Here is a 27475-nt window from a genome sequence, read left to right as displayed (position 1 = left end):
GTCTTGGTGTAGGCAAGTAAGCACTTCCAGTGCTACATGTATTTGTTGAAACATCTCAATTGGTATTCTGTCAATTCTTGGAGCCTTGTTTTTCGCCAGTATGTTCATGCAGCTTGGATTTCTTCCTTCAGCACCATTGGTTCATGATCATATGCTACCTCCTGAAATGGTTGAATGTTGACCAGTTCTTTTTGGTACAGTGACTCTGTTATTCCCCAGTCATATTTTGAGTGCCTTCCCACCTGAGGGGCTCATCTTCTGGTGCTATATAGGACAATATTCCACTGCTATGCGTAAGTTTTCACTTGCTAATTTTTTTTCAGAAGTAGACCATCATGTCCTTCTTCTTAGTCTGTCTTAATCTGGAAGCTCAGCTGAAACCTGTTCACCACGGGTGACCCTTCTAACCCAGTAACCCAGTGCCGTTGAGTCGATTCCGACTCGTAGTGACCCTGCTAGTATTTGAATACTGGTGGCATAGCTCCCAGCATCACAGCAACATGCAAGCCACCACAGTGCGACAAACCAATAGACTAGTCAAATTATATATATATATAGGTATATACATATATATATGTATTATGTATGCATATGTAAATATAGAGTACTAAATATGGCAAGATGTTAACAACTGGTGAATACAGTGAAGGATATATATATTCTTTATACTATTAATATAACTTTTATGTAAATTTGAGTTATTTCAAAATAAAAAGTTAAATAAAAAATTGTTATGAAAATCATTGTTACATATCATATAATCAAGGATAATCATGGAAAACCAGTTCAAATGCAGGAAAATAAAGGAAACATTTAGAGATGAAGAAATAACTCAGAGAAGAGTCTGGAATCCATCCGTTAATACTTTATAAATGACCGGTAGCATAGAGCATGTGATGAAGACTCCAAATTGTTATGAGGTGGTTACATTTTTTAGATAGTCAAAAGGCAAATGGTTAACAATAAATGGCAAGATAATTTGGAATGGTGCTGTGAGTTAAAGGGCAGCAGATACACCTCAAAACATAGGCATTGTGAGGTCATGCTTCTAGGAAAAAATAACTCAAACTGTAATTAGGAGATGATGGGCTATTGCCAGAGTTAGGATGTAGGGAAAATATTTCAGAATCATTGCAGGTGGTTTCTTCTGTGTGCTACTGTACTTCTGTGGCTACCAAACGTGCCAACAAAATGGTGGGGATTATTGGGAAATATTTTGGAAGTAGTAAAATAAAATAATTTTGATATAACTACCCAATCAGTTGCTGTCAAGTCGATGCTGACTCATGGCAACCCCATGTGTGAAGAGGAGAACTGCACTCCGTAGGGTTTTCCAGGCTGTGACCTTTTGGAAACAGATCACCTGGCCTTTCTTCTGAGTTGACTCTGAGTGAGTTCAAACTGCCAACTTTTTGGTTAACAGTCAAGAATTTAACTGCGCACCCAGGGACTCCAGTTTTGGTATAAACCCAAACCCAAACCAAAGCCATTGCCATCTAGTCAATTTGGACTCATAGCGACCCTATAGAACAGAGTAGAACTGCCACATAGGGTTTCCAAGGAGCACCTGGTGGATTCGAACTGCCGAACTTTTGGTTAGCAGCTGTAGCTCTTAACCACTACGCCACCAGGGTTTCCAATTTTGATACAGACATAACTAAATGTAGGTTTATTAGTTTTGTATTGCTGTATTACAAATTATCACAAAATTTAGTGGCTTAAAACAACAAAATATTTATTATATCACAGTTTCTGTGGGTCAGGAATTTGGGAGTAGTTGGTTGGTTGGTTCTCTCTCGAAGTCTCTTACGAGGTTGTAGTCAGTATGTTGGCAGAGGCTGCAGTCATCTGAAGGCTTGGCTGGGGATGGATGATCCCTTTCCAAAATGGATAAATCGCATGGCTGTTGGCAGGAGGCTTCAGTTCCTCTCTATGTTGATCTCCCCGTAGAACTGCTTCAGTGTCCTAATGACATGGCAGCTGGCTTCCCACAGAAGAAGTGATCCAGGAGAGCAAGGTCTTGCCTTTTATTACCTGGTCTCAGAAGTTCTACTCTATTGTTTCTCCAATATCCTATATTTATGAAATATAGGATATATTTTATAGGAAAGAGAGATTTTTTTTTTTTGTAGCCAGGCCGGGAATATTAGGATTCTTTATGTTGAGATGAATGAGTACAAATGTTGTTGAGGTATTTGCAATCAAGAGAAATAAAAAAAAAAGATAAATATAACCTTTTTTAGCCAAATAATGGAATGAGGAGGAATGTTTGGAATTTTCTTTTTTTAATCAAAAACAGATTGTTTTCCCAGCTGGAAGTAAACTGACTGAATCCAGAAAATGTAAATGGGATTCAGACTGGTTTAAAGCCCAAACAGCTCTACTTCACGTCAACCTGACTTCTGTTATTTCTCCCAGTCATTTTTGAAACTTAGTGTTGTCTCTGACTTTCTCCTCTCCCATGACCCCTGGGGCACTGAGTCCTGCTAATGCTTTCTCCTGTTCATTTCTCACATGCTTCCTATTCCTTAGGCTACCACCCTAGAACACGCTTTAAGCCCACACCTGAGTGCAATAGCCTCTGCCCAGTTTCTTTGCTTCTAGTCTCTGATTCCTTGATAGAATTTTGCACACCTTCTCTGTGTTAATCTCCAAAACACCTCTTTCATCAAATAATGCCCCCTACTCAAAGACTTCAACTGTCTTTCATCACATACAGGAAAAATTAGTTGGAACTCCTTAGCCTAGTGCTCAAACCCTTTATCATACTACCCACGTTCCTAGCATTGCTTCTCATGGTCCCTTACAAAACCTTCTGCTCTCCACCTCCAAGGCTCGGCTGATACTTTCTCTTTGTCTGGCAGCCCCTCCCCATGGTTTTCTTTTACCCAAAGATTTCTTTTTCTCCACGTGTGATGCTGATAGCAGGTCACAGACGGTGTCATCAGCCAAGCTTGTTCGAATCTCTGCTCTGTTTTAACTGTCTGACTTTAGGCAAGATATTTAATCTCAATGTTCTTTATATGGAGATAATAGATCCTCCATCATAGAGTTGATGAGATTACATGTGTGAGGTGTCAGGTACCAGCTAGAGACACACAGTGATTTCTAGTTCCTTTTCTTTTTAAAGCCTCTGTTCAGCTCACATTGACTTTTCCCTTCTCTTAAAACCCTGGCAGTTCATTTCTAAATGGACTCATCTGTCAAATAATTGTATTATATTTACGATGTTTCTTTCTATCAGATCTTGAACTATTGAGGATAGAGACCATGCCTTATAATTAATTCATAACAGTCCCCAGTTACTTGTACTTAGATCCTTAATGAATATTATTTGTGTGTGTGTGTTTTCATATGTTTGTGGGTGATAGATTCATAGGGATGTTGTTGTGAGTACTTCCCAAAGCTAACGACAAGTGGGTGACCAGGAATTTCCCATAATGCCGCTTGGAGACTGTGGCCAACCTGGTTGGACAAGTAGGTGAAGCTATACCTCCGTGTTCCTACAGCAGCCTATTCCAGTCTAATTATGGTGTGCATGGTACTGTATTGAAATGATCTGTCTGTGGCCATCTTCCATGGGAGACTGTGAGCTCCCATTCAGTACCTGCCGTCCTCAGGGCCTTGCCCAATTTTTGCTTGATGTAAAGTGTCCAGTGAATGCCAGTACCATTATTGAACACTTATTTCTTGCTAATGTTTTTAGGGATTTTTTTTGGCTGTTGTTTACAAAACCATGGTAAGTTTATAAAATAGAAATTGAGGGTAATTTTCTTGTACTAAGATTGGCGTATACACTCATTTAACTTATATTCTTCGAAGCTTCCAACAAATGCTGTGTATCTGCTGTTGTTGTTAGGTGCCGTCCAGTCAGTTCTGACTCATAGCCACCCTATGTACAGTGGAATGAAACATTCCCCTGTCCTGCACCATCCTCATAATCGTTATGCTTTATCCCATTGTTGCAGCCATTACCAGAGTTATGTGGTTTAGAAAAAATATATTTCTTATGGTATTTGATGTTAGTATATATCTTCTCCCCCCAGCCCCTGCCGAAACAAAAGAAAGCATATTGTGTTTGTACTGCCTGAAATGAGTAGCCATGCCTGGGTAATGTAATGTGTTACTAGAATAACCAGCTCTAGATAGAGAAAAATCATGACAGTGCCTCAGGGATTGATTCCTTTTATCAGCAAAGTAGTGCTTCCATGGAAGTCCTCTCTGAGGTTCTTAGAGAAACCGGCAAGTTTATTCTTTCTACATCTTTATCACACTGAAGCTGGACTGTGGGTACGCTGTTCACAGGCTCAAAGCTCCGGGAAGAACAGAGCACACTGCCTTCTGCCACCCTGAGGCCACCTTTAATTCAAGGAAAAACTTGTCATTGTTAGTCGTCATCACTCTGATTCACAGTCACCCTGTGTACAGCAGAACAAAACACTTCTCAGCCCTGCATCATCTCCATGACGTTGGTATGCTCGAGTCCATTGTGGCCACTGTGTTTTCAGTTCTTCCCACCCTAGGGGGCTCACCTTCCAGCACTAGAGTGGACGATATTCTGTTGTGATCCATAGGGTTTTCATGGGCTAATTTTTGGAAGTAGATCATCAGGCCTTTCTTCCTAGCATGTCTTAGTCTGGCAGCTCTGCTGAAACCTGTCTACCATGGTACATCCTTATAGATAACATAATAGAGTGATCAAGAGAAATAGGTAGCTTTTGGTATCCAGAAAGGAAAACTTTAGAAATGCGGCTATTTCTAACCAGGAAATTAATGTTAATTTAGAGGACACTGGGAGGATTTTAAAGGTAGGAAAGGAGGTGGAAAAAAGCTGAGTAAGGGCACCCAAGTTATTTTTATATGTGCATTTAATGATTCCAGGAAGAGAATAGATTTTAGAGTCAGAATTGTCTGGAATCATTTATCCTTCTGTTGTTGCAAAAATAAATTAGTAAATCAACGCCCCATTATTTATTTCTCTTTAACACACTGATAAAGAAGCTGCCGCCTATCATCAGAACCCAAGCTCATCCATTGTAAGGATTATATTCAACCTGTGGTAGAATAAGCAGAGCCTGCCTTCCTACTGGAGCTGTACCACCACGCAGGCAGCAAGAGTTAACTGTGCCGGCTGCGTTTCCTCTTCCTGATAACAACACTTTAGCAATGCTAATCAGGTGTGCTGATTTTCTGTTTTGATTTTTCCATAATAATTAAGTGAATGATATGGAATGCAATCAAGTTTGGCACTAGGGGGTTCATGCAAATGACTATTTTTTACATTTTAAATTTTGTTAAATGGAACCCTAAGGAAAGTTTTTGAAGATGAAGACTTGGGGGGAAGGGAGCCCAATAGTCAATTTAGAGTTTTGAGTGTATTCAAAATGCCTTTTAATGAGGCAAATCACCACTATGTTGCCTTTTTTTCAATTGAAATAATGTTATTTTTCAAAAACTGTATTTTGTTTTCATTGGAGAGCCAAAGTAGGTTATAAAACATGGTGACACAGCTTAAAACAAATTAGGATAAAAAAATGTATTGATCTTTTTCTCCCTCCGAGTAAGCATAAAGGCAAAAGAGTGGGGGTATTTACTCACCAAAACCTGTAAAAGAAAACAAGTAAAATAGGTAAAGGGTATATGTGACGCCCCATCAACTTTTCATTATGGTTGTAAACAGTGCCTTTATTAAATGATGTGGAGCCAGAAAAAAAAAGGACAATTTGAGTTTCTGCGTATAATGAAATACATCTCTGTAGTTCTCATTGGCATGTTTTTGAAACTGTCTTCTCTTCCAACCACATTTAATATATGAATTGTTAACGTAATTTAACCAGCTTATGTGAGAGTGCATTATCCCTGCATCTTGATCTAGCAAATCTTTTTGGTTGTTACATTTTATTCACTAACATAAATTTTTTAGAACTCAGTTAATTTTTAAAAAAATTTAATTATGAAAATGCTTTGGGCATAAGAGACCAAGTGAGATATATATATATATATTTAATATATTGATAGCTCCCCTTCCACAAATGCCACTTGCAACTTCTCAGTGCAATCTGATTTTTCTGTATGGCGATTTTCAAAAGTCACAAGAAGTGACCAAATTCTAAGTTTATTCTGCCACTCTGATGGAGACGTTAGAGCCCTCACATGGGGACGCATCAAATGCAAAGCAAAAGGGGAAACCAGAAGATTACCCATAAAATTTTTACGTTAAAAGAGAACTTACAGCCTCTTTCTTTTTCTTGGCAGTTTGATTCACTGCTTACAGCAATTTCTAACTTTATAGACTAAACATTTCTAATTGGTAAATGGATGGTTTGGTCTGAGATTATGACTCAGAATATTACTTTCCAATTTGCATAATTGTGAGTAGACGCAGGATACTGTTTACCAGCCTTCCTTTTGTCTTTGAGGAAAGAATGAACGTTAATATACACATTTCACACTTCACAAAAACTACTTATCCTGGCACAGAGAAGGCAATGAGACAGAGCAACATTTGCCATGCTTATTTGTCACAAGCAAATATGTGAAGAAAGGTTTCCTGTTTTTGGTGGATGAAGAAAAGACTAGCAGTATATTGTTGCTGTTGTTAGATGTCATCGAGTTGATTCCCAATCACAGTGACCTCATGTGACAGAGTAGAGGTGCCGCTTGGGGTTTTTTAGGCTGTAATACTTAAAGGGGAGCCCTAGTAGCACAGTGGTTAAGTGATTGGCTGCTAACCAAAAGGTCGGTGGTTTGAATATACCTGCCGCTCCTTAGAAACCCTATGGGGCAGTTCTACTCTGTCCTATAGGGTTGCTATGAGTTGGAATTGACTCAACAGCAACAGGTTTGATTTTTGTTTTTTTTTTTTTTTAAACCTTAAAACAGGAGCAGATTGCCAGGTATTTCTCCTGTTGAGCCATTGGGTAGGTTCAAACTGCCAACCTTTTGGTTTGCAAACAAGCACTTAACCATTGAGCTGGCAGGGCTCCTTAGCAATGTATTAAATGTCTTCAATCGTAAAATGGGGATAAAGTTTTTACTTCTTAGATAAACCACTGTGAAGTTAAATAGATGACTCACCTAAGAGTTTACTACTGTGCTTGGCACACAGTAAACAGCCAGGAAATGTTAGCTGTTATTGTTCATTATAATTATTTTTAATTTATTCCTGCTGGATGGAACAACTTCCTATATAATGTTAAGCTTCTGATTTTACAACTTGATGGTAGTTAGCCTGTGAGAAACATCAATAATTTGAATTAATCTATAAACCATATTTTGGCTACCCATTTATGCTTTATATGTTGGAATTGTTTAGTGATGATTGAAATCCATTTCTTAATTATCCTCCAAGTTCATGATTTTTTTTTTATTGTAGTTTAGATGAAGGTTTACAGAACAAACTAATTTCTCATTAAACAATTAGTATACATATTGTTTTATGACGTTGGTTAACAACCCCACAACATGTCAACACTTTCCCTTCTCAACCTTGGGTTCCCTATTACCAGCTTTCCTGTTCCCTCCTGCTTTCTAGTCCTTGCCCCTGGGCTGGTGTGCCCCTTTAGTCTCATTTGTTTTATGGGCCTGTCCAATCTTTGGCTGAATGGTGAACCTTAGGAGTGACTTCATTACTGAGCTGAAAGGGTGTCTGGGGGCCCTACTCTCAGGGTGTCTCCAGCCTCTGTCAGGCCAGCAAGTCTGGTCTTTCTTTTTGAGTTAGAATTTTGTTCTACATTTTTTTCCGGCTCTGTCTGGGACCCTCTATTGTGATCCTTGTCAGAGCAGTCAGTGGTGGTAGCTGGGTACCATCTAGTTGTAGTGGACTCAGTCTGGTGGAGGCCGTGGTAGATGTGGTCCATTAGTCCTCTGGACTAGTCTTTCCCTTGTATCTTTAGTTTTCTTCATTCTTCCTTGCTCCCAAAGGGCTGAGACCAGTGGAGTACCCTAGATGGCCACTCACGGGCTTTTAAGACCTCAGATGCTAATCACCAAAGTAGAATGTAGAACATTTTCTTTAAAAACTATGTTATGCCAGTTGAGCTAGATGTTCCCCAAGTCCATGGTCCCCACAGCCCTCAGCCTAGCAAGTCAGTCCCTCAGGGAGTTTCGATGTGTCTATGGAGCTTTCATGACACAAGTTCATGATTTTTTTCTTATTCCAAATCAAACATTTTCTTTCATTTCAGCTTTTGTGGAGTCAGAGATAGATGTTGTCAGGTGCTGTCCAGTTGGTTCTGACGTATAGTGACCCTACGTACGACAGAACGAAACACTGCCCGATCCTGTGTCATCCTCACAATCGTTGTTATGCTTGAGACCATTGTTGCAGTCACTGTGTCCATCCATCTCGTTGAGGGTCTTCTTTTTTGCTGATCCTCTACTTAACCAAGCATGATGTCCTTTTCCAGGGACTGGTCCCTCCTGATAACCCCTCCAAAGTATGTGAGACAAAGTCTCGCCATCCTTGCTTCTATGAACATTTTGGCTGTACTTTTTCCAAGACGGACTTGTTCATTCTTCTTGCAGCCCATGTGTATTTAATATTGTTTGCCAACACTCTAATTCAGAGGCATCAATTCTTCTTCAATCTTCTTGTTGTAACACAACTATCAAAAAAGACTTAAGTTTGTCCTTCTAAACAATCTTATTTTAAAGAATTTAATACTTCCTCATTTGATCTTTCCTCCATTTATTGATAGGATAAGTTATTTCCTAATATAAGCTTTTTGTTGTTGTTACTGTTCATTATGTGTTTGTTTTAAAACACTCTTACCTCTTCAAACCACAAGATTATTATTCAATAAATTCACTTCTCAAGAAGTAAAAAATGGTGACCTCATGGTATAGAAAGGTAGCTATTTTGGCCATAAAATTTGGCCCATTGTTACTAGTTTCACTAGTTTACCAACAAGCAGGTTAATGCTTATTTTATTTTAATTAGTAAATGGGTCTGAAACCAAAACCAAACTCACTTCTTTGGAGTTGATTCCACTCACAGTGACCCTATAAGACAGAGTAGAACTACTCCATAGAGTTTCCAAGGCTGTAAATCTTTACAGAAGCAGACTGCCACATCAGGTATTTCTTTTCCATGTCGGTTTTTGTAATGATTAGATGACAGAGCATGACAACTAAACTTTTCCTTCTTGCTAAGTGCTAAGTTCCCAGAAAGCGAGAAATGACATATGGTTCTCAGGCAAATGCCATTGTAACAATTACACACCGGAGCCTGGCAGAGTGCCTGGCATATAGCAGGTATTCAATAAATGCCTGGAGAGGCTTCATGAGAATATCTTAAAGGAGCCTTAAACTTGACATATTTAAAACTGAGCTCAAAGCTTTCTCTCTCCAGAGCTGCTGCTTCTGTGCTCCCCATCTCAATGAGGGGCTGGCCATCTCACCAAGGGCTAAACCAGGAGTCCCTCTTTTCCTTTAATCCTACATTTAATCACCAAGTCCTATTGATTCCACTCTCTGAAAGTCCCCCACATTCATTCAATTCCCTGTAACCCCAATTTTACTTCCTTAGTTCAGCCACAGTCATATCTCATCTGGTCTCCCTCAACCAGTTTCCCCTCCAGTTCCCCCTTCTCCTATAGCCAGAGTGACCTTTCTAATGTCATCTGCTAGTCACTCTGCACCCTTTAACCCAAACTAGTTGCCTTCATTGTGACTCTGATTTATGGTGACCGCATGCATGTCAGAGTAGAATAGTGCTCAGTAGGGTTTTCGATGGCTGATTTTTCAGAAGTTCATTTGTCCCATCCTGGGACTCCACACCCTTTACTAGCTCCCTGTTAGCCTTGGATGAAGTTCACATACTTTATTATGGCTTATAAAACTCATTATGATGTGTACCCTGTTTCTCCAGCCCTCTTGTTCTCTTACCATGAATTAATTGGAGCTCTCTAAATGTGCATCTGGACATTGGCATGTGCAGTTCCCGCTGCCTGAAATATTCTTCCCCTTCTTTTTCTACTTCCTTTGCCTACCTACCTCTTTTCCAAGCTCCTAAATATGTTGCTGTTCATTTTTCCATTATGGCCTCCCACGCACTAATATCACATTCATTTTCTCCAGTACCAACCTGTGAACAGCTTTATACTCTTTTCTATACATATACATATATATATATTTTTTAAACCTCTGTAAGCTACCTGTTTTCATTTCTATTCAGCAGATGGAGGAACTGGAGCACTAAATTTCAGAAATCTAAGTCAGGACTATAAATTATAAGCATCTTAATGGATAAGGCTGGGCCTAGTTCCCTACTTGGTCTCCAGGCTTTGCACAGTGCCTAGGATAGAGCAGGCAGTCAGTGCACATTGAGCGAATTATTGGATGAATCTCAGTTTGAGCCTGAGGTGCCTCTCTCTTGAGTCAATGGAGCTTCTGTTTCATCATTTACTCTCTAGGACAAATGAGGCCAGATTCCTCTGCGTGCCCTCTTCTTCCCGAAGGGAAATATGCCTGGTGAGAGAATCTGGAAGCCTATGTTGCTCTGAGTTGTTCTGATGCATTCCTTTAATGTTGGCTGGCATGGATGAGAGGGACTTTTGTTGTGGTGGCAATTAATGATGATTTGCACATTTTAGTAATTTACAAAACTGTGGGCACCCGGCACAACATAAGAAACACCTCTTTCTCCTGAACCATGAAATCTGGTGACCTCTGCTTAAATACGTGGCTTATTATGCATGTTTCAGCCTTAGTGACAACTGGTACCAAATGGTTGCTGGACTGGGAAGAATTCTGTTTGGGTCATTTTAATGCATAGCTAATTTGGATTTTTTTCTTTTTTTTGTAGGTTGTTCTTAAAAAAATGGTTATTTCTTCAAACTCATGCCTGGGCTTTATCTGTTTATTGTTGTGCCACTGGATTGGGACCACCTCCCCTCTGAATCTTGAAGACCCCAATGTGTGTAGCCACTGGGAAAGGTAAGAGCTCTGAAAGCAGCCTGAGAAATAACTTCTGATAAGGTCCTTTGCATACTGTCACTAGCAGTCGGATGTAGAAAATTAGAATTTGAAAAGAGAGTGTGAAATTTCTGTTTTGTAAAAATCATTAGCTATAGCTAGTAAATTGGACAGTATTACTCACCTTGGTCTTATGTAGGGGGAGAAAAAACAACCTGTTGCATCTAACACCAGTGCAACCATCAGATCCTGGGAAAACATTGATAGCTCAATTCAAATGACTTCCCTAGGGCCTTGCCCCTGCTCTGAATCTGTTTGCGGATCATTTGGGGAGCTGGACTTAAGCACAGGAACCAATGAGTGAGCAGTAGAAGGAAGCATGAAACAATGTGCTAAACTAACATGTTGAAATGTAAGGTATGAAAGAACTTGTGTTGTAGGTGCCCTTGAAAGGGAGACATGGTTTCTGCCTGGAGGACCTGGCAAGGTTGTATGGAGGTGGTGTCACCTGCGGTGCTCTTGAAGAACTGAATGAGAAGAGTGGATAGAAGTGGTTGGGTGGGGTTCTCGGAACCAAGATGACTTGAAACCAGTGTCATGAAGACCACCAAGGGCTGTGGCCAGCAAGAACAGAGCCATACAATCCTGGAGGAAGGAAAGATTACGTAGATTCTGTGAAAACAGATGATGTAGTATCCAGATCTCGGCAATGTGCAGTAGCACAAACGGGAGAATACAAAACAATGTGTCTCCCCTCAGGGATCTTACAGTCCCACATGGAGCACAGAAGTAGCACAGACCACACAGTGTAACTGCAGTACAATCAACTATAGTCTGCTCTGCTTAAATGTATGCTTGTATTCCTAAAACATTATCTTTGTAACTGCAAGTGTTTCAACCAAATAGAAGGTGTTAAGTACTAGAGAGTAAAATGTATTTTCTAATTGCCGTGAGTGTAATTACATCAAGGTCTTTGTCTCTTTTTCCTGTCACCTGCCACCATGATTAGCGCACACATACACATTCTAATCACCGTCGTCACCCACTGTTAGGATGCACAAAACCCAGAGCCTCTTAATCTAAGGGCATGCTGGCTTCTCACTCAGCAGCCTTACATTTGGTAAGGGCTCAATCCCAGCTCTAGTCAGGCTAACAAAAACCTAATGCCCCTGGCCAATCAGTGAGTTATACATCATTATGAAACCTAAACTATAGAGAAAATATGTGTATATAAAAAACTTCTATACGTTTGCGGTATTAACTAGATTATACAAAGGTAAGGGCTGGGATCTAGGTATTAACTATCTTTATAATTAAGCACCCCCACATAATATTTCACCAAGGAAGTACTTAATAAATATTTATTAAAATACTAAACATGAATAAGTGAATATATGAGTGGGTATATATCAAACTTAGAAAATGGAGAGACCATTGGTGTTGATCTTCTTGGGGGAGAATAACTCAGATGGCAGGAAAAGTCGAATTTTTGAGATAACTGTGAAATAAGAACTGACAGATCTTGGTGGTGCATTGACCACAGGATGTGACAGAGGCAGAGAAAGCTGAGGTCTGGAACCTCCTGTGTGAAAGAGTGGAGGTGTCAGGACATACATGGAAAAATAAAAGGAAGTGAGTTGATTTGAGAGGGAAGAGGATTAGCATGGTTTGGCTATGTTGCATTCATAAAATCAATTTGAAATATGGGCCTGGAATTATGTGGAGACATAAACTTGGGGATCTCTACGATGATAAGACGTGAACAGATGAGCTCTCTGTGTGAGACTGTAAATAGAAAAGAATTCAAGGTTCCAAGTAATCTAAAAAAAAAAAAAAAAAAAAAACCAAACCCACTGCCATCAAGTTGATTCCGACTCATAGTGACCCTATAGGACAGAGTAGAACTGCCTCATTGAGTTTCCAAGGAGCGCCTGGCGGATTCGAACAGCTGACCTTGTAGTTAACAGCCCTAGTACTTAACCACTACGCCGCCAGGGTTTCCCCAAGTAATCTAGCACCCAAAAATTGTAATTATATACTTCATCATTATTCCTTGTTCAATATTTTACCAAACCTGGTACACATAATTATATTGTTTTGTTTACCACTGATAATCCCTGGTGTCCAGAACGCTGTCGTGCACATGGCATGTGCTCAGTAAATAATTGTTGAATGAGTGAGCCCACCTTATAATAGGAAGTCCCAACCAAAAACCAAATCCACTGCTGTCGAATCGATTCTGACTCATAGCGACTCTATAGAACAGAGTAGAACTGCCCCATAGAGTTTCCAAGGAGCACCTGGCAGATTCGAACTGCTGACCTCTTGGTTAGCAGCCGTAGCACTTAACCACGAAGCCACCAGGGTTTCCATGATAACCAAAAATAACATCATGGCGAAGGAGAGAGAGACAGAGACAGACAGACAAGGGGCAGATTAGCCTCTAAACCTGGTAATAATTCCACAGCTGCACAAATAGAGTAACGTCTAAAATACTGAGTGTTGACAAATAGGGAAATGATAGAGATTTGTGGTTTTTATTTTTCAAGATTATTTTTACAATCTCTGGTTGATAAATTCCTGCTATATGGTTAGACAATAAGTCTTTGAAGAAAGGTGAAAGGAAATGGAGTTGTTTTGACAAGAATGGAGAAAGGAGGAGGAAGATAAATTAAAATGATCAAATAGAGGTGCAGGTGACAGGTTCTCTATTTTCAAAATTTGAAATGGACTTGAGCTGAAATGGGGAGGGGAAAATTAGCTCCAAGGAACAATTCTTGGTGGTAGAGTTGAGTAGGGCTCATTGCAGACTTTCCTCCTACCAAAAGCCGCCCGTATCCAATGAGCCATGGACTCACCGGGAGCCTTGCTTCTTCATGGTCTGTGGAGCCTCAGCGTCAGCATCACCTGGGCCTTGATAGAAATGCGGACTCTCAGGTTCCGCCCCAGACCTGCTGAATCAGAATCTGCGTTTTAACAAGATCACTGGATGATCTGTCTGCACATTCAAGCCTGAAAATGCTTCCATCAGTGCCTGCTAGCTACAATCCCGCATTCCTATCTGAATGCTTATTCACAAATAAAGGTGTGCCTCATTTTAATACAGCAATCATGATTCTAAGGACTTGGACGTAAAATGAAATAAAAGAAAACTAAAACATTTAAAATATGCAAAGGTGTTTATTATTAAAGGAATTCTGCAGAGAATCCTTTTGGAAGATGAATAATTCTATGAATAATCAGCTCCCTCTTTCCATTCCCTTTCCTTGTTTTATGAATCTAAGCTTTCCCACCTACCGGAGCGAATGGGGAGAAATCATGCTTTGCGCAACCCCTTGAGGGTGGAGCAGGGTAGTGGTAGTAATTGAACCAGCAGTCCCAAAACGAGCGAAGATAAGAAATGATGATTATTACCATATCTGATTAAAGTAACAAGATAATTTAGCAGATAAAATGTAATTAACCACTTTGGAATGTGTCCAAGTAATGATAGCTTTTCTCTTTTTTTCCCTTCCTTTGACCTTAAATCTTGCTGGGGCTTTTTCCCCTGGATGATACCTAATAGGTTAAAATCACGGTGATGATATGTTGTCAGTGTGCTTGAGAAGAGTAAACAAACAAGCAGGAAAAATAAAGGGTTTTATGTTTCAACGCTGAAAAATCATGCAGAATTGGAATCAGATTCCTTTTGATGCCCCGGTTTGCCATCACTGCTTTAAAAGCTGTACCTCTCAGTGTTTTAGTGACATCTGAGAGGGGTCGGAGAGGCGGGGTGGTGTTTGGGGGCTAGGGCTGACTCTATACTCTCATTAGCAGTGGGAGCTCAATGGGAGCTCATCTGGGCTGAGAAAAGGATTGGACCAGACAATCGAGAAGGTTCCTTCCCACTTTGTGACTTTAGGAGCAGCCACTCATGGACATGGAGGTCTGGACAGCTACTGTTAACAAATGAGCTAATTAAGGTCAAACGGCGGCCCCCACACTGGCCAAGGCAGCAGTGACCAGGGAAGGTGGGCCCATTCTTGCAGACAAGTGAGTTCCTCAAAAAATGACAACTTAATTGTGTAACAATAGACAATTGAATATTGAGAAAATTATGGTGTCATTACTTACGAAGTACTGTTGTTAGTTGCTTTCCAGTTGTTTCTGACCCATGGTGACCCCACATATGCAGAGTAGAATTGCTCCATAGGATTTTTAAGCCTGTGACCTTTCAGAAGCAGATGCCAGGCCTGTCTTCTGAGGTGCCTTCGAGTGGGTTCGAACCACCAACCTTTTTGGGCTAGGGGTCAAGTGTTTAACCATTTGTACCACCCAGCGACTTTTAAACCCAAAAAACCCATTGCCGTTGAGTTAATTCCAATTCATAGCAACCCTATAGAACAGAGTAGAACTGCCTCATACAGTTTCCAAGGAGTGCCTGATAGATTCAAACTACCGATCTTTTGGTTAGCAGCTGTAGTTCTTAACCACTATGCCACCAGGGTTTCCCAGGGACTTTAGTCATAATTTCAAGACTATTTACTAACATTGAAAATGCTTATGATATACTGTTAAGATAAAAAAGCAGGTTTTAAAATTATGTGCACAGAATGATTATAATAATATAAAAAACAAAAACTAAAAACCCCAAGAAGATGCGAAGAAGCACAAAAAAATCGTTCTTGATGGTTATGTAAGAGTTACGGAATTCTCATTCTATTTTAAAAATTTTGTTTTCCATTTATTGTAATGTGATGATAATACCTTTAACAATGTAAAACAAAACAAAAAAGATAATGTAAAAAAGACAAAGGATGTCTAAGAAAGAACAGAAAAGGAGACTTGGGCTTGAACAGGTTTTAGCCCCTTCTGTAAGCTTAAGTGGAAATGTTGGTTTCTGATCATTGTAAAAAGTAATATTTCACCATATTAATTTTTTTAACGTAATTTATATGTAGTTGGTTTTGAATTGGTTTTGAGCCTCTGAATAATTTCAATGGGAAGACTCAAGATTGAAGAGAAACGCTCAAAACATAGTACGTTATCCTCCTACAGTGAAACCTGTGAAAGCTGGAACTTGATGGGACTGCCTTGTTTTTCCGGGTATCACAAGCTTTCCACCTTTGACAGGGTCTTACTAATTTTCTATCGATAGTTTTGGTGGAAAATATTTGAGTTTTCCTTTTCTGACAGGTTTCTGCCTTACACAGGTTTTGACTTTTGCAGATTTTACTGTATTTTCTCCAAACTGTATACATTTCTTCATTATAGCCATATCACATTACAGTTTGGTTATTTATATATCTGCCTCTCTCACAAGAGCTCTCTAAGGGCAGGAATTGCATAGAAGTTGCTCAATAAATGTTTTCTGAATTTGGAACCCTAAATGGATTGATTGACCTTGGATAGAGTAGTGGTTAGCTGCTGTTGAGTTGGCTCTGACACCTGGCAACCGCACATACAACAGAATGAAACGTTGTCCAGTCCTGCCTTCATGAGTACCTTCCAACCTAGTGGCCTCATCTTCCAGCACTATATCAGACAATATTCTTTTGTAATCTGTAGGGTTTTCATTGGCTAGCTTTTGGAAGTAGATTGCCAGGCCTTTCTTCCTAGTTTGGAAGCTTTACTGAAACCTGTCCATCATGGGTGACCCTAATAGTGTTTGAAACAGCAGTAGCATAACTTCCAACATCATAGGAACACACAAATCACCACAGTATGACAAACTGACAGACAGGTTGTGGTTGATGGAGAAGCCAAACCAAACTAAACCTGAGGCCGTTGAGTCATTTCTGACTCACAGCAACCCTGTAGGACAGACTAGAACTGCCCCATAGGGTTTCCAAGGACAGGCTGGTGGATTCCAACTGCCGACCTTTTTGGTTAGCAGCTGAGCTCTTAACCCCACTGTGCCATCAGGGATCCTGATAGAGAAGAGCAGCCCTAAAACCAGAGATGTATCCTGCAAATGTTTGCTATTGGTGAGCAAGTGACAAGAAAAGAAATTCGTGTGTTTTAACGTTTCCTCTTATTGAGGAGTCTTCCAGGCTACTAGAAATTTGTGAGGGGAAAAAAATTGTCCTGTTTTTTGTGGAACCAGTTTCATTGTTTCTGAGTCGTTTTTCCTGTCTGCATCAAATAGATCGGCCAGGATATGTTAGTTGATTCTCACTTTTGCTCTCCAGGGCACACAGGCCTAAGCATAACGTGGCCGTTGAAATTTTCTGGAAATGCTCCATGAGATCTAGTTCCAACAGCCTGACCAGCCTGGCTAATTTGGAGTGTTTTTCGCTCCTATTGTACGTGGCGGGGAATGGGGGGTGGGGGAGTTGCCCTGTTTGCTTGTGGCTGATGCGGGACTGTACCTCTACAGCATTTCCATTCACATAGGACATTCATTCGCTTTGTGTCCACTGCAAATGGAAGGATAAATATACTGCAGGCTTCAAGATTCAGTTATCGTCAAGCAGCTGGATAGGAAGGAAAAAAGTTGGCAAGGAAGTCTTAGAATTTGCATCAACCTGTACCTCAGGGCACCGCTAGGAGTGTGAAGACAATATTAATGGCTTAATGCTGTATGTCAGACCGAGAACATTTATATTTTAACAGAGGCGCTTGCTTTACCCAGAAGGAGAAATATCACAGTATATAGGCAGTTACACTCTTTACCCTCATCTGAGCCCATGCTTGCAGGTAGCAGCAGGTAGCTATTGGGGTAGAAGTAAGTAGTCATCTAAAGTGTATGTTAGAAACTCAGACTGCCAAGTGGGACGGGATCTTCAAGACCATCTCTGACTCCCTTGTTTTAAGATATGATTATCAAGAACCAGAGAGGTTACCTGCTCAAGGTCGACCCAGTTTCTCAGTGTTAGATCAGGATTATAATTTTGTTTTTTTCTGGTCCATTGTTTTTTTAATAGGGCTTGCTTCATCTGCTTCAGATTTGTGGGTTTTTTAATTCATTTGCCATCCAGGTGATTCTGGCTCATGGAAACACCCCACGTGTGTCAGAATAGAATTGTGCCCCACAGGGTTTTCAATGCTGATATTTTGGAATCAGATTGCCAGGCCTTTCTTCTAAGACTTCCGGGTCGACTCAAACCTCCAACCTTTGGATTAGCAGCCAAGTGCATTAACAGTTCACACTACCCAGGGACTCCAAAATTTGTGGAGGATCCCTAAATTTACCTGGAAATCAAATTGTAGTGTCCCAAATCATGGAATATACAAAAATGTGAATAGGATGGCTATTCCATGGATGCCATATTGAATCCTAACTACATAATGACTACCCGAGACCAGCTGCAGAATGAAATTTCACCTTTTCTCAGGCCAGCATCTTTCCAAATCAGAAGGTTCTGCCCTGTGTCTAACCTGAATTCTTGCTGAAATGTTAACCTAATTCCCTCTGTACCTTCTCCAGTTGATAGTTTCTATTAATGAACTATTGGGCTATTGATTTTGCAGCGTACAAGTCAGTGATTGTGGTCCATTTTGTTTGTCAGTGTGGATTGAATATCTTAGAGGAAATCTTTAAAAGAGTTTTAAAGAAAAAAGAATAAATTGTTTGAAAAGCAAGATTCCCCAGTTTTTCCTGTAGGCATAAACTAAGCTCTGGAGCATGTAATAGACTGTTTAAGATTAAAAAATGTGAGAGTGCGCACTGGACGCTCTTTCTGGCATGTTTTTCACCCGCATTATAAGGCCCGTAGAATTGCATGTTTTTACTCTAACAAGAAGCTGTTGGTGAAAGAGTATGAGGGGAAAGCAGACTGTTTGAGTAGCAGCAGACTGTCGCTAAGATGATTTCAGGCTAATTTTCTCAGTCATAAGTTTAGAACAGGGTTTAAAGACTTCTTTGCAATTTTTATGTAGAGATTTGCAGATGTTCTTCCACTGCCTGAGAAGTAAAGCAGACACATAAAAGCAAATTACTCCAAGTGCCAACCAGGAAAATAGGCTCTTTCTGATTTTTCAGAATTAGCAGCAAAATGTACTCTGTTATGAATACTTGAATTGTCTTTCTGCTAATTAACCTTGTTATTTGCATACAGACTTAGATTGAAAACTTTTTGTGAAAGGTCTTTGTTATCCCTGGAGCCATAGGACAAGGGAAAGGAATTAAATTCAGAAAAAAAAAGAGTGTTATATTTTAAAATTGGAGAATATCAAGGTTTGTGGTGAATAGGAAAAGAAAATTTTTTTTGGAAATTTCTAGCATGACCCATTGTCTTTTAAATATATTATTAATGTCGAGCCTTTTAGAGTTCTAGTACAAATAATAACCTGTATTAAAAAAATGGAGATTCTTTGTTAAAATTCAGTACGGAGTTGTAAATGGAGAGTATTTAGCCTACACTTTGGAAACCCTGGTGGAGTAGTGGTTAAGTGTGATGGCTGCTAACCAAGAGGTCGGCAGTTCGAATCCGCCAGGTGCTCCTTGGAAACTATGGGGCAGTTCTACTCTGTTCTATAGGGTCGCTATGAGTTGGAATCGACTCAACAGCAGTGGGTTTGGTTCCTTTTGAGTACATGTTATGTCATTTGTGTAAGAAAGAGAAGTACTGATTCTTTCTTTTTCCTTTTCTTTTCAGCTACTCAGTGACTGTGCAGGAGTCATACCCTCACCCCTTTGATCAAATTTACTACACTAGCTGCACTGACATTCTAAACTGGTTTAAATGCACACGGCACAGGTAATGGGGTTCGAGCATATTTATCAGCTTGGCTAACTGGGAATGGAGTCTGATACAATGACAGATATTAAACACTTGAGATCACACATCCACCCATTCAGAGACTAGTTACTGAGTGCTTGCTGTTGTCCTAGCTTTGTTCCGGATCACAGGGGAGATAGCAAAGCAAAGAGTCTAAGTGCAGAGGAAATGTCTACAGTTTGCCATCATTTGGTTAGGAGCAATTCAAACACCTTTTGTGTTGTGTGTAATTGGGGGAGACATTCTTAAAAATGGATATTACCAGATGTCAAGAAATTCTAGCATATGTTTATAATTGAACATCTGACTCATTTTAGGCTAGCTTAAATTTGACACTTAAGAAAAAAGCCCAAAGATGAGAAGACACGGAGGGACAGGGAAACCAGACTAATGGAAACGGGGAACCCAGGGAGGAAATGGGGAGAGTGCTGACCCATTGCATAGATTGCAACCAATATTCTGAAACAATTTGTGTAAGAATTGTTGATTGGAAAATTAATTTTCTATGTAAACTTTCACCTAAAGCATAATAAAATGTTTTAAAAAAGAAAAAAAACATAGATTTGTTTTTTCTATAAATGTGAAAACAGAAAAGAAAAACTAAATATGATTCAATATTAATGTTAATATGGAAGGGAGTTCTAATATCCTACTTTATTAGTAAAAGATTTATGGTAGTATGAGTCAGGGATTGAGTGTGGCCCCTGCTGATGTATACGGCACTAAATGATGTTATGCTCAGTGTCATTTCTTCAGACAAGCTTTCCTTGACCATTCTGTGTGTACTTCCACCTCCTCCCCATCACATTCTATTCCCTTACTCAGGCTTTTAAGCACTGCCAGCCATGATATGATGTATTTATTCTTTTAATGTCTGTCTTTCTTTAAACAAATTCTACTGGGTCTATCTTCATAGTAGAATATAAGTTCCTTGAGGGCAAAGGCTTGATATTGTTTTGGTATTTCCCCAGTGCAGCAGTGCCTGGAATATAGTAAGTGCTCAATAAACATGAGTTTAATGAATGATTGAGACTTTACTTAAAAGGAAAGGTCTTTTTGTCTGTTAGCCTCCATTTTATAATGGAATGAGACTGTATTGAGCCAGACTTTTAAAGGGATTTCTCTGAAATTTTCCTTTAAAACATATATAATTGAATGCTGACTAGAATTGTATCATATGAAAATATCATATGAAGATATCTCAAGATAACTGAGGTAGGAAAGTCATGAAACTTTTGATCCCTTGAAATAAACTATAGATTGGCTGAAAGTGGGAATATTAATATATTCTTAGATAAACTGATAAGAGTTAATGTTGGTCAAAATATATCTTCCATGTTTCTTATTTATTTTGGAGTACTTTGCTTTCCATGCCTTTATTATATTTAATAGTTCCTGGGTATTAAAGGAAACCCTGGTGGTGTAGTGGTTAAGTGCTACAGCTGCTAACCAAAAGATCAGCAGTTCGAATCCGCCAGGCACTCCTTGGAAACTCTATGGGGCAGTTCTACCCTGCCCTATAGGGTTGCTATGAGTCGGAACCGACTTGATGGCAGTGGGTTTTGGTGTATTAAGATATGAATTCTTTACTTCTGATCAAATTGCAGTTCTAAAGAAGTAACCGTGTGATTTTTTTTCCCTTTATATAGAATCAGTTACCGAACAGCCTATCGCCATGGGGAAAAAACCATGTATAGACGCAAATCCCAGTGCTGTCCTGGATTTTTTGAAAGCAGTGAAATGTGTGTCCGTAAGTAAGACTTTTATCCCTTTGGGGTTCACTTATTTTGCCCAGTGCTAGTTTCTTTCTGGTAATGGCAGCCCGAGATACAGGCGTGGGGAGATGAGGCATCTTGGAAACTTCCCTCTCACTCTCTGCTGCTACTTCCTTGGCCTGTGCAATGAAGGAGGCATTCACTCTGTTCTCCTGTCCTAGCAAAAAATTTCATGTGAATGTTGCCGGAGGAGAAGCAGATGCTACAGAAAGCTGACTCAAGGGCAGATGTAACAATGTTAATTGTACTCCTTTATAAATGCTTCACTGGAAATTAGTCAGGGTCATTGGACCTAGGTCACAGAAGAGAAGAGAAACATAACTGACCTGAATGAACTTCTGAGAGGACAGTCTGTTCTTCTCTGGTGCACAGAATGATGAGGCTGCCTAAAAGTAGAGTTCTCATGGTAAGAAATGACTACAAGTTTGGGTCACAAAGTAGACCTTCTTTTTCACTCTCATTTACTCTCTTCCCCCTCCCTCCCCCCCCGCCCCATCTCACCAATTCATTCTGAGATGTCATGGGAGAAGTCTGACATTTTAGGACACAATTCAGAAAATTCTAGCATATTATGTGGAATGCCATTTGTAATTGAGGTTTATTACTAGTATGTATAAGACACTTGGGAGATGGGTCATTAAAAAATATTTTATTCAAGTATTTTGGTTCAGCCCATTGCAAGAGGAGCACATTTGCTATCTGTGTCAGGTCATTACTGTTGAGTAGCACAGAGAAAAGATTCTGCTGTAATTTGGAGGCACCAGGAATCACAGGACAGATATGAGCTTAAGAATCTGCAGAGCCAGGTGATGGCACTGGCTCTGCCATCGCCAGCTGTGTAACCTCAGATAAGCCATTTACCCTTCTCTGAAGCCTCCTTTACTCTCATATAGAGAAAAGGCTTGAACCAAGTATATGTCTCATCTTCCTGCCAACCCCTCGAGTCTATTCCTGGTGTAGACAGAGGCAATTCCTCAACTTTGATTCAGAACCAGGCCTGTATATGATAATAAACGGTCATTAAAAAAATAGATAAATAATAAATGGTCATTAAAAAATAGAAAGTGTAACTAAACAAAAAGAAGAAAATAAAAATACATTGTGAATGTTTTTCCTGGTCAGTAACATACTACAAATGCCAGCATATAATTGTATTATAGATATTTATTTAACCAGTCTCAATTGTTAAGCATTTATTTCCACATTTGTTTCATTATGAACTGCTGTAAAAGACATGTGGTTAAATCTTTGTTCACATTCTTAATAAAAAAAAAAAAATTTTAAGGATAAATTTTTAAAGGGAGACTTGCTGGGCCTGAAGGTATACATATTTTTAAGACTTTTCCTGACTTCCCAGTTTGTGCATCTACCGGAAGTTCATAAGAATGCCTTTTTGCTTATTCCCTTTGCTATTTTTTTTTAATTTGCATATCTTTGATTAATTATGATGCTGAATAAGGAAAATTGCATGTTTATAATCAAACATCTTAGAAGTGATCATGGACTGTTCTCTGTGGTGGCACAGTGGCTTAAGAGCTCAGCTGCTAACCAAAAGGTCAGCAGTTCAAATCCACTAGCTGTTCCTTGGAAACCCTATGGGGCAGTTCTGCTCTGTCCTGAAGGGTCTCTAAGAGTCAGAATTGACTTGATGGCAGAATTGGTTCTCTGTGGCCAGGCTGATGGGAAAGTTTCAAAGAGAGCAGCAGTGAACACATAACATGGGGAGAGGTGGGAAGTCCTGGCCCCACACATGGGGTCTCCCTGAGTCAGAATCAGCTCGACAGCATGTAACAACAACATATATAAAGTCAGGGGCTAATTCAGTCACTTACAGAGAGCTTGCAGAGGTACTTGGGCCTTTGTATCTTTTAACCATACCTTCCTACCTTGAAAGCATGGTATGAGGGAAGCCAAGCTTTACTGGCAAGCTTGTATGGGGAGCATGGATCAAGCAAGGTCAGTGAGAGAGAGGTCTCAGTATTTTATGGCACCAGCCTCCCATATACAATACCCTTCTCGTTTTATTCAGTAGTGCAGCCCTTCTCAAAAGGTTAGGACATTCCACTAGCGATATCTTACCTGAAAATTACAATGGCAACAATAAATTTTCTTTCATCTCACAGTAGGTGGGTTGCAAAGTATCCCCAGGATTGCTCCAATTGGACACATCTAGCATTTGCTCCTAGGTCCCTAGGTGACATAAACAGTTTGTGCGTGACTTCTAACCTAAAGGTTAGTGGTTCAAATCCACCCAGTGGTACTGCAGAAGAAACATCCTGGCAATCTACTTCCATTAAGATTACTGCCAAGAACACGCTATGGAGCAGCTCTACTGTGTAATACATGGGGTCGCGATGAGTTGGAATCGACTCCATGGCTGCTAACAACATTTTACTCTAAAATTCTGTTTTTCTAAGCCTTCTCGGCTGACCAACTGCCACTAGGGATTGAAATATTTTTCCTTTAGATATGTGAATATATTTATCAGCTTACTGTCTACTCTCATAGGCCCAGGAGCCATTTGGTCTCCTTAAGGATATTTTGCATCTCTCTACTCTGATGTCTTGATTTCATAGCTTAACTCCCAGAGGACAAACAGAACTTCCCTTGCTTCCTTATTCTTGGAGGATGCCCTGCAGTAACTCTCAAGCACTCTCGACACCTGGCACTCGTGAGGCACCCTTGTGGCTAGAGAAGGAAGAAAGAACACGTGATTCTTGGTTTTGCTTTCATAATCGCTTTTTCATACAGGTTTTGCTGCCAGGCAGACAGCACAGGCACCATTTTTAACTGTTTCCAGTTACAAGGAGGAATTGAATCACAGGAATTGGTTATGATTTTAGTTTATTTTTTGGTAGTCAGCTTACTGGGAAAACAAAAAAGGGTGGTTTTATGCAAATAATGTATATTTGAAAAAAGTTTCTTTAATGTAGCTGAAGTAGCCCCTTCTGGAGAGCAAGTTCCGCCTTCCTACCCCACTCCACCCTGCCTCCCCTGCTCCATAGATCACACCGTAGATGGTCATTCCGGAGTCCTGATTTGGGACTGCCAGTTGTTCCACCCTCTTTCCATAGCTTTTGGGGGTTTTCTGTGAGGACCTGGCTGTCTCAGTTCCTACCTGTTAGCAACATGTGGTTTTGGATCTTGACTCCCCCACTTATCCCTCCCCAGCTTTAGAGATTAGAACATTGTGTAAATATTAATAGTAGCTCTTCATCAGGAAATAGCCAAGGATGTGTACCATAAAGAATCATTTTCTCTAGGCTCCAGAGAAATTTCTACAGAGTTGGCTACCAGTTCATTCTGCTGTGGTTGGGAAAGGACAGCTGAGCGGCCTCAACGAATACCTAGCCAGGCTCACCTTGGAGATGGGGCTACGGAATAGTGCCCCTCTCAGAGCAAGGCCATCTTTGTTCTTGAGGATTCAAGGGCTCAGCATAAAAAATTATTTCTGTGGAAGAAGGGGATAGTGGATACTGGGAGAAAGTTTGAGCCACACTGTAAGGCTTTTTGATACAGATTGCCAAATGGAGGTCCAGACAAATTGTAACAATTTACATCCCCACCAGCAGTGTAAGAGAGTGTCCATTTCGTCACATCCTCACCAACACTAGGTATTAATATTTTTTCAACCTACGCAGTGAGGTGATGATACCTTGCTGTGTTTTGCATCTCCTTAATTACTAGTTATTCTGTACTCTTTTAAAATGATATGTTTTTTTAGCCATTAGTATTTTGGCTTTAAGGACAAGAGCAGGGTCTGGAATGAAGTGAGACTGCTTTGTTCCTTAGAGAGTCAGGAAAACACTGTTTAGAAACAACAGGTGATGGCGGAAAGAAAAACAGGCTAATTTGAGGGCTGGTTTTTTTTTTAAAGGAGACAGCTTGAGACTGAACCTGACTAACAAGTGCCCCAGGGTCAAACCAGCAGGAGGCCTGGGCCTTTCAGAGACCCTTCCCCTCCCCAGCCTTTCTCTCTTCACCCCTAGCCTCCACCAGCTTCTCTTTTCCCAAGACCTTAACTGTCTGCAGCCCCAGGGTGGTTTGGAGCCAGGGCAGTCTCTCAGCTTCTTGCCTCCATGAGTGTCATGCAAAGAGCATGTGGATCTCTGATCCATTGAGGTTGGACGGGCTCTTGGCAACGCAGAGTGAAACTGTGAATGAACCAGTCATAAACGGAGTTGAGACATTTGATTGCCACAGTACTGCCCTTTGTTCCGAAACATTTTGTAGTAAATGAGCCTGAGGGCTAATGTGGGGACCTAACCAATATTTCCAACATTATAACTCCAGAAAAATGTGTTTGGAGCAACACACAACTCATTTTCAAATACACTTTTGGAAACTGACCTCTTAGCAAGTTGGGGATTGCCTGTAGAATTGGTTCCAGGGAACTTGGAGAAGCTGGCAGGGAAAGCAGCGGAGAGAACAGCAGAGTGAGAAGTTAATGACTACTCTTCTGTGGGCAGGATCGATTAATCCAGATGAGGCCGTGCGTTCTCTGTAACAGATGTCCTTGGTTTCACCTTGGCTGATGGCAGAGAAGGGAGATCATTGTAAACAGGGCTGCTCACAGCAGAATCCTGGAGGGACAAAGGAGATGGTCAGGGGCCTCTCCTCCAGTCTAGCTTCTATTCTTTTTGCCCCAGATCCCCAGTTCTTTCGTGCTGGCTGCAGCTGCAAAAGAAGGGACCATTCTCACTGATGTTTCCTTTATAATAGATTTAACTCTGTTGCCCTATTTTTGTTATACAGAGGAGGGCAGAGGCTAACCTAAAATTAAAGCTTTAATGGGGGCACCCCAGGCAGCGTGACTTGCAGAGAAGACAGAGGGAAAAGTTTTGGGGACTTGCAGGCCAGCTCTGATGGTAGAAGATCAGTTCCCATGGAAGTGCCCTGCCTATCGTTGGCATTCATTTAGAGAACTTTGGAACTGTAAATGAGAAGCCTTAACTCCCCCACACTGAACTGTATATGATTTCCTGTTCATAGCAGAGGGGAGTGTGACAATTGATTACCATAGCAGTGAATGAATATTCACTGCTGAGTTTAACTTGGCCAATTTTATGTAAAGCTGAACTGGCCAAAGGCAAATGAGGAGTTGGAGCTGTGGTTGGTGTTTGTATGAGACATAGTGCCCGCCAATGAACTTCACTCTTGTTTCGATGTCATGCTTCAGTAAACAATGTGTTTTTAACCCCAATTTTGGGTTAAGGGCTTAAAAATATCTGCAGCTCACTAACACAGGACTATTTCTTTTGTCTAGGAGATGGGCCACATGGGTGCCATTTTGGAGACCACATTAGACTGCCATATATCCCACACATTTTCACTTCTTTTTTATTTTGTGTTGGGATTTTATGTTATATTAGACTGGAATTTAAAAACTTCCTTTTTCGGAGAGAGGATGGCTTCTTTTGGAAGTGCCGGTGGTGGGGGTGGGGGTATGGGGAGCATTGTGTTTAGAAGGATTCTGAGCCATGTCTGGGCTAAGGTAAAGAGAGCAAAGTAAACCATTAGTGATTTCTGTCATCAACACTGGATTGGCAACAGGTGGCCTGGCCTGAGAGCTCAGTATTTGCCATCCCTGTATTAGACTCTGTCTGGCATCCAATGGGATTTTGGATATCACGGTGATATCAATTGAGGTTCCTGAATTTTGCACCTGGTTATAGGCTCCTTGTGCCTAGCTTCGCCATTTAACTGAGATATCATATTTATTTGTTCCTGCTGTTGTTCCCTGGAAAAATTAGCTTCCTCTTTGTGAGCAGGCATATTTGCCAAGCTAGCTCAGGATCACAGTTTCTGCATTTGTTTGCACTTTGTTAGCTGGTGTGAAGTCAGCTTCTGACTTATGGCAACACCCTGCACAACGGGATCAAACTGTTGTGATCATAGGGTTTTCACTGGCTGATTCTTCAGAAGTAGGTCATCAGACGTTTTTTTCTAGCTTGCCTTGTTCTGGAAGCACCACTGAAACCTGTTCAGCATCACAGCATCACGCAAGCTTCCACTGACAGATGAGTGGTTGTTGCACTTGAGGTGCCTTGATGAAGAATCAAACCTGGGTCTCTGTATGTT

At 40.4% G+C, this 27475-nt stretch overlaps 1 protein-coding gene across 2 annotated transcripts in view; it reads left to right on the top strand.

The window, feature by feature from the left end:
* MEGF10 (multiple EGF like domains 10) overlaps positions 1–27475 on the top strand; it is a 179121-nt gene that overhangs the window by 40100 nt on the left and 111546 nt on the right. Inside the window, exons 1-4 of one of the 2 annotated variants that reach the window (XM_049873381.1) lie at positions 5118–5177; positions 10808–10938; positions 19497–19598; positions 21269–21369. In XM_049873381.1, the coding sequence (XP_049729338.1) occupies positions 10823–10938; positions 19497–19598; positions 21269–21369 (319 nt within the window). In that variant the 5' untranslated portion in view covers positions 5118–5177; positions 10808–10822. Of the gene's footprint in view, positions 1–5117; positions 5178–10807; positions 10939–19496; positions 19599–21268; positions 21370–27475 lie in introns of those variants that run through there. The other variant, XM_049873371.1, reaches the window with a different exon arrangement.

The sequence above is a fragment of the Elephas maximus genome, chromosome 2, assembly GCF_024166365.1.
Source record: "Elephas maximus indicus isolate mEleMax1 chromosome 2, mEleMax1 primary haplotype, whole genome shotgun sequence".
Taxonomy (NCBI): domain Eukaryota; kingdom Metazoa; phylum Chordata; class Mammalia; order Proboscidea; family Elephantidae; genus Elephas; species Elephas maximus.
This window is presented reverse-complemented; position numbering and strand designations above follow the sequence as displayed.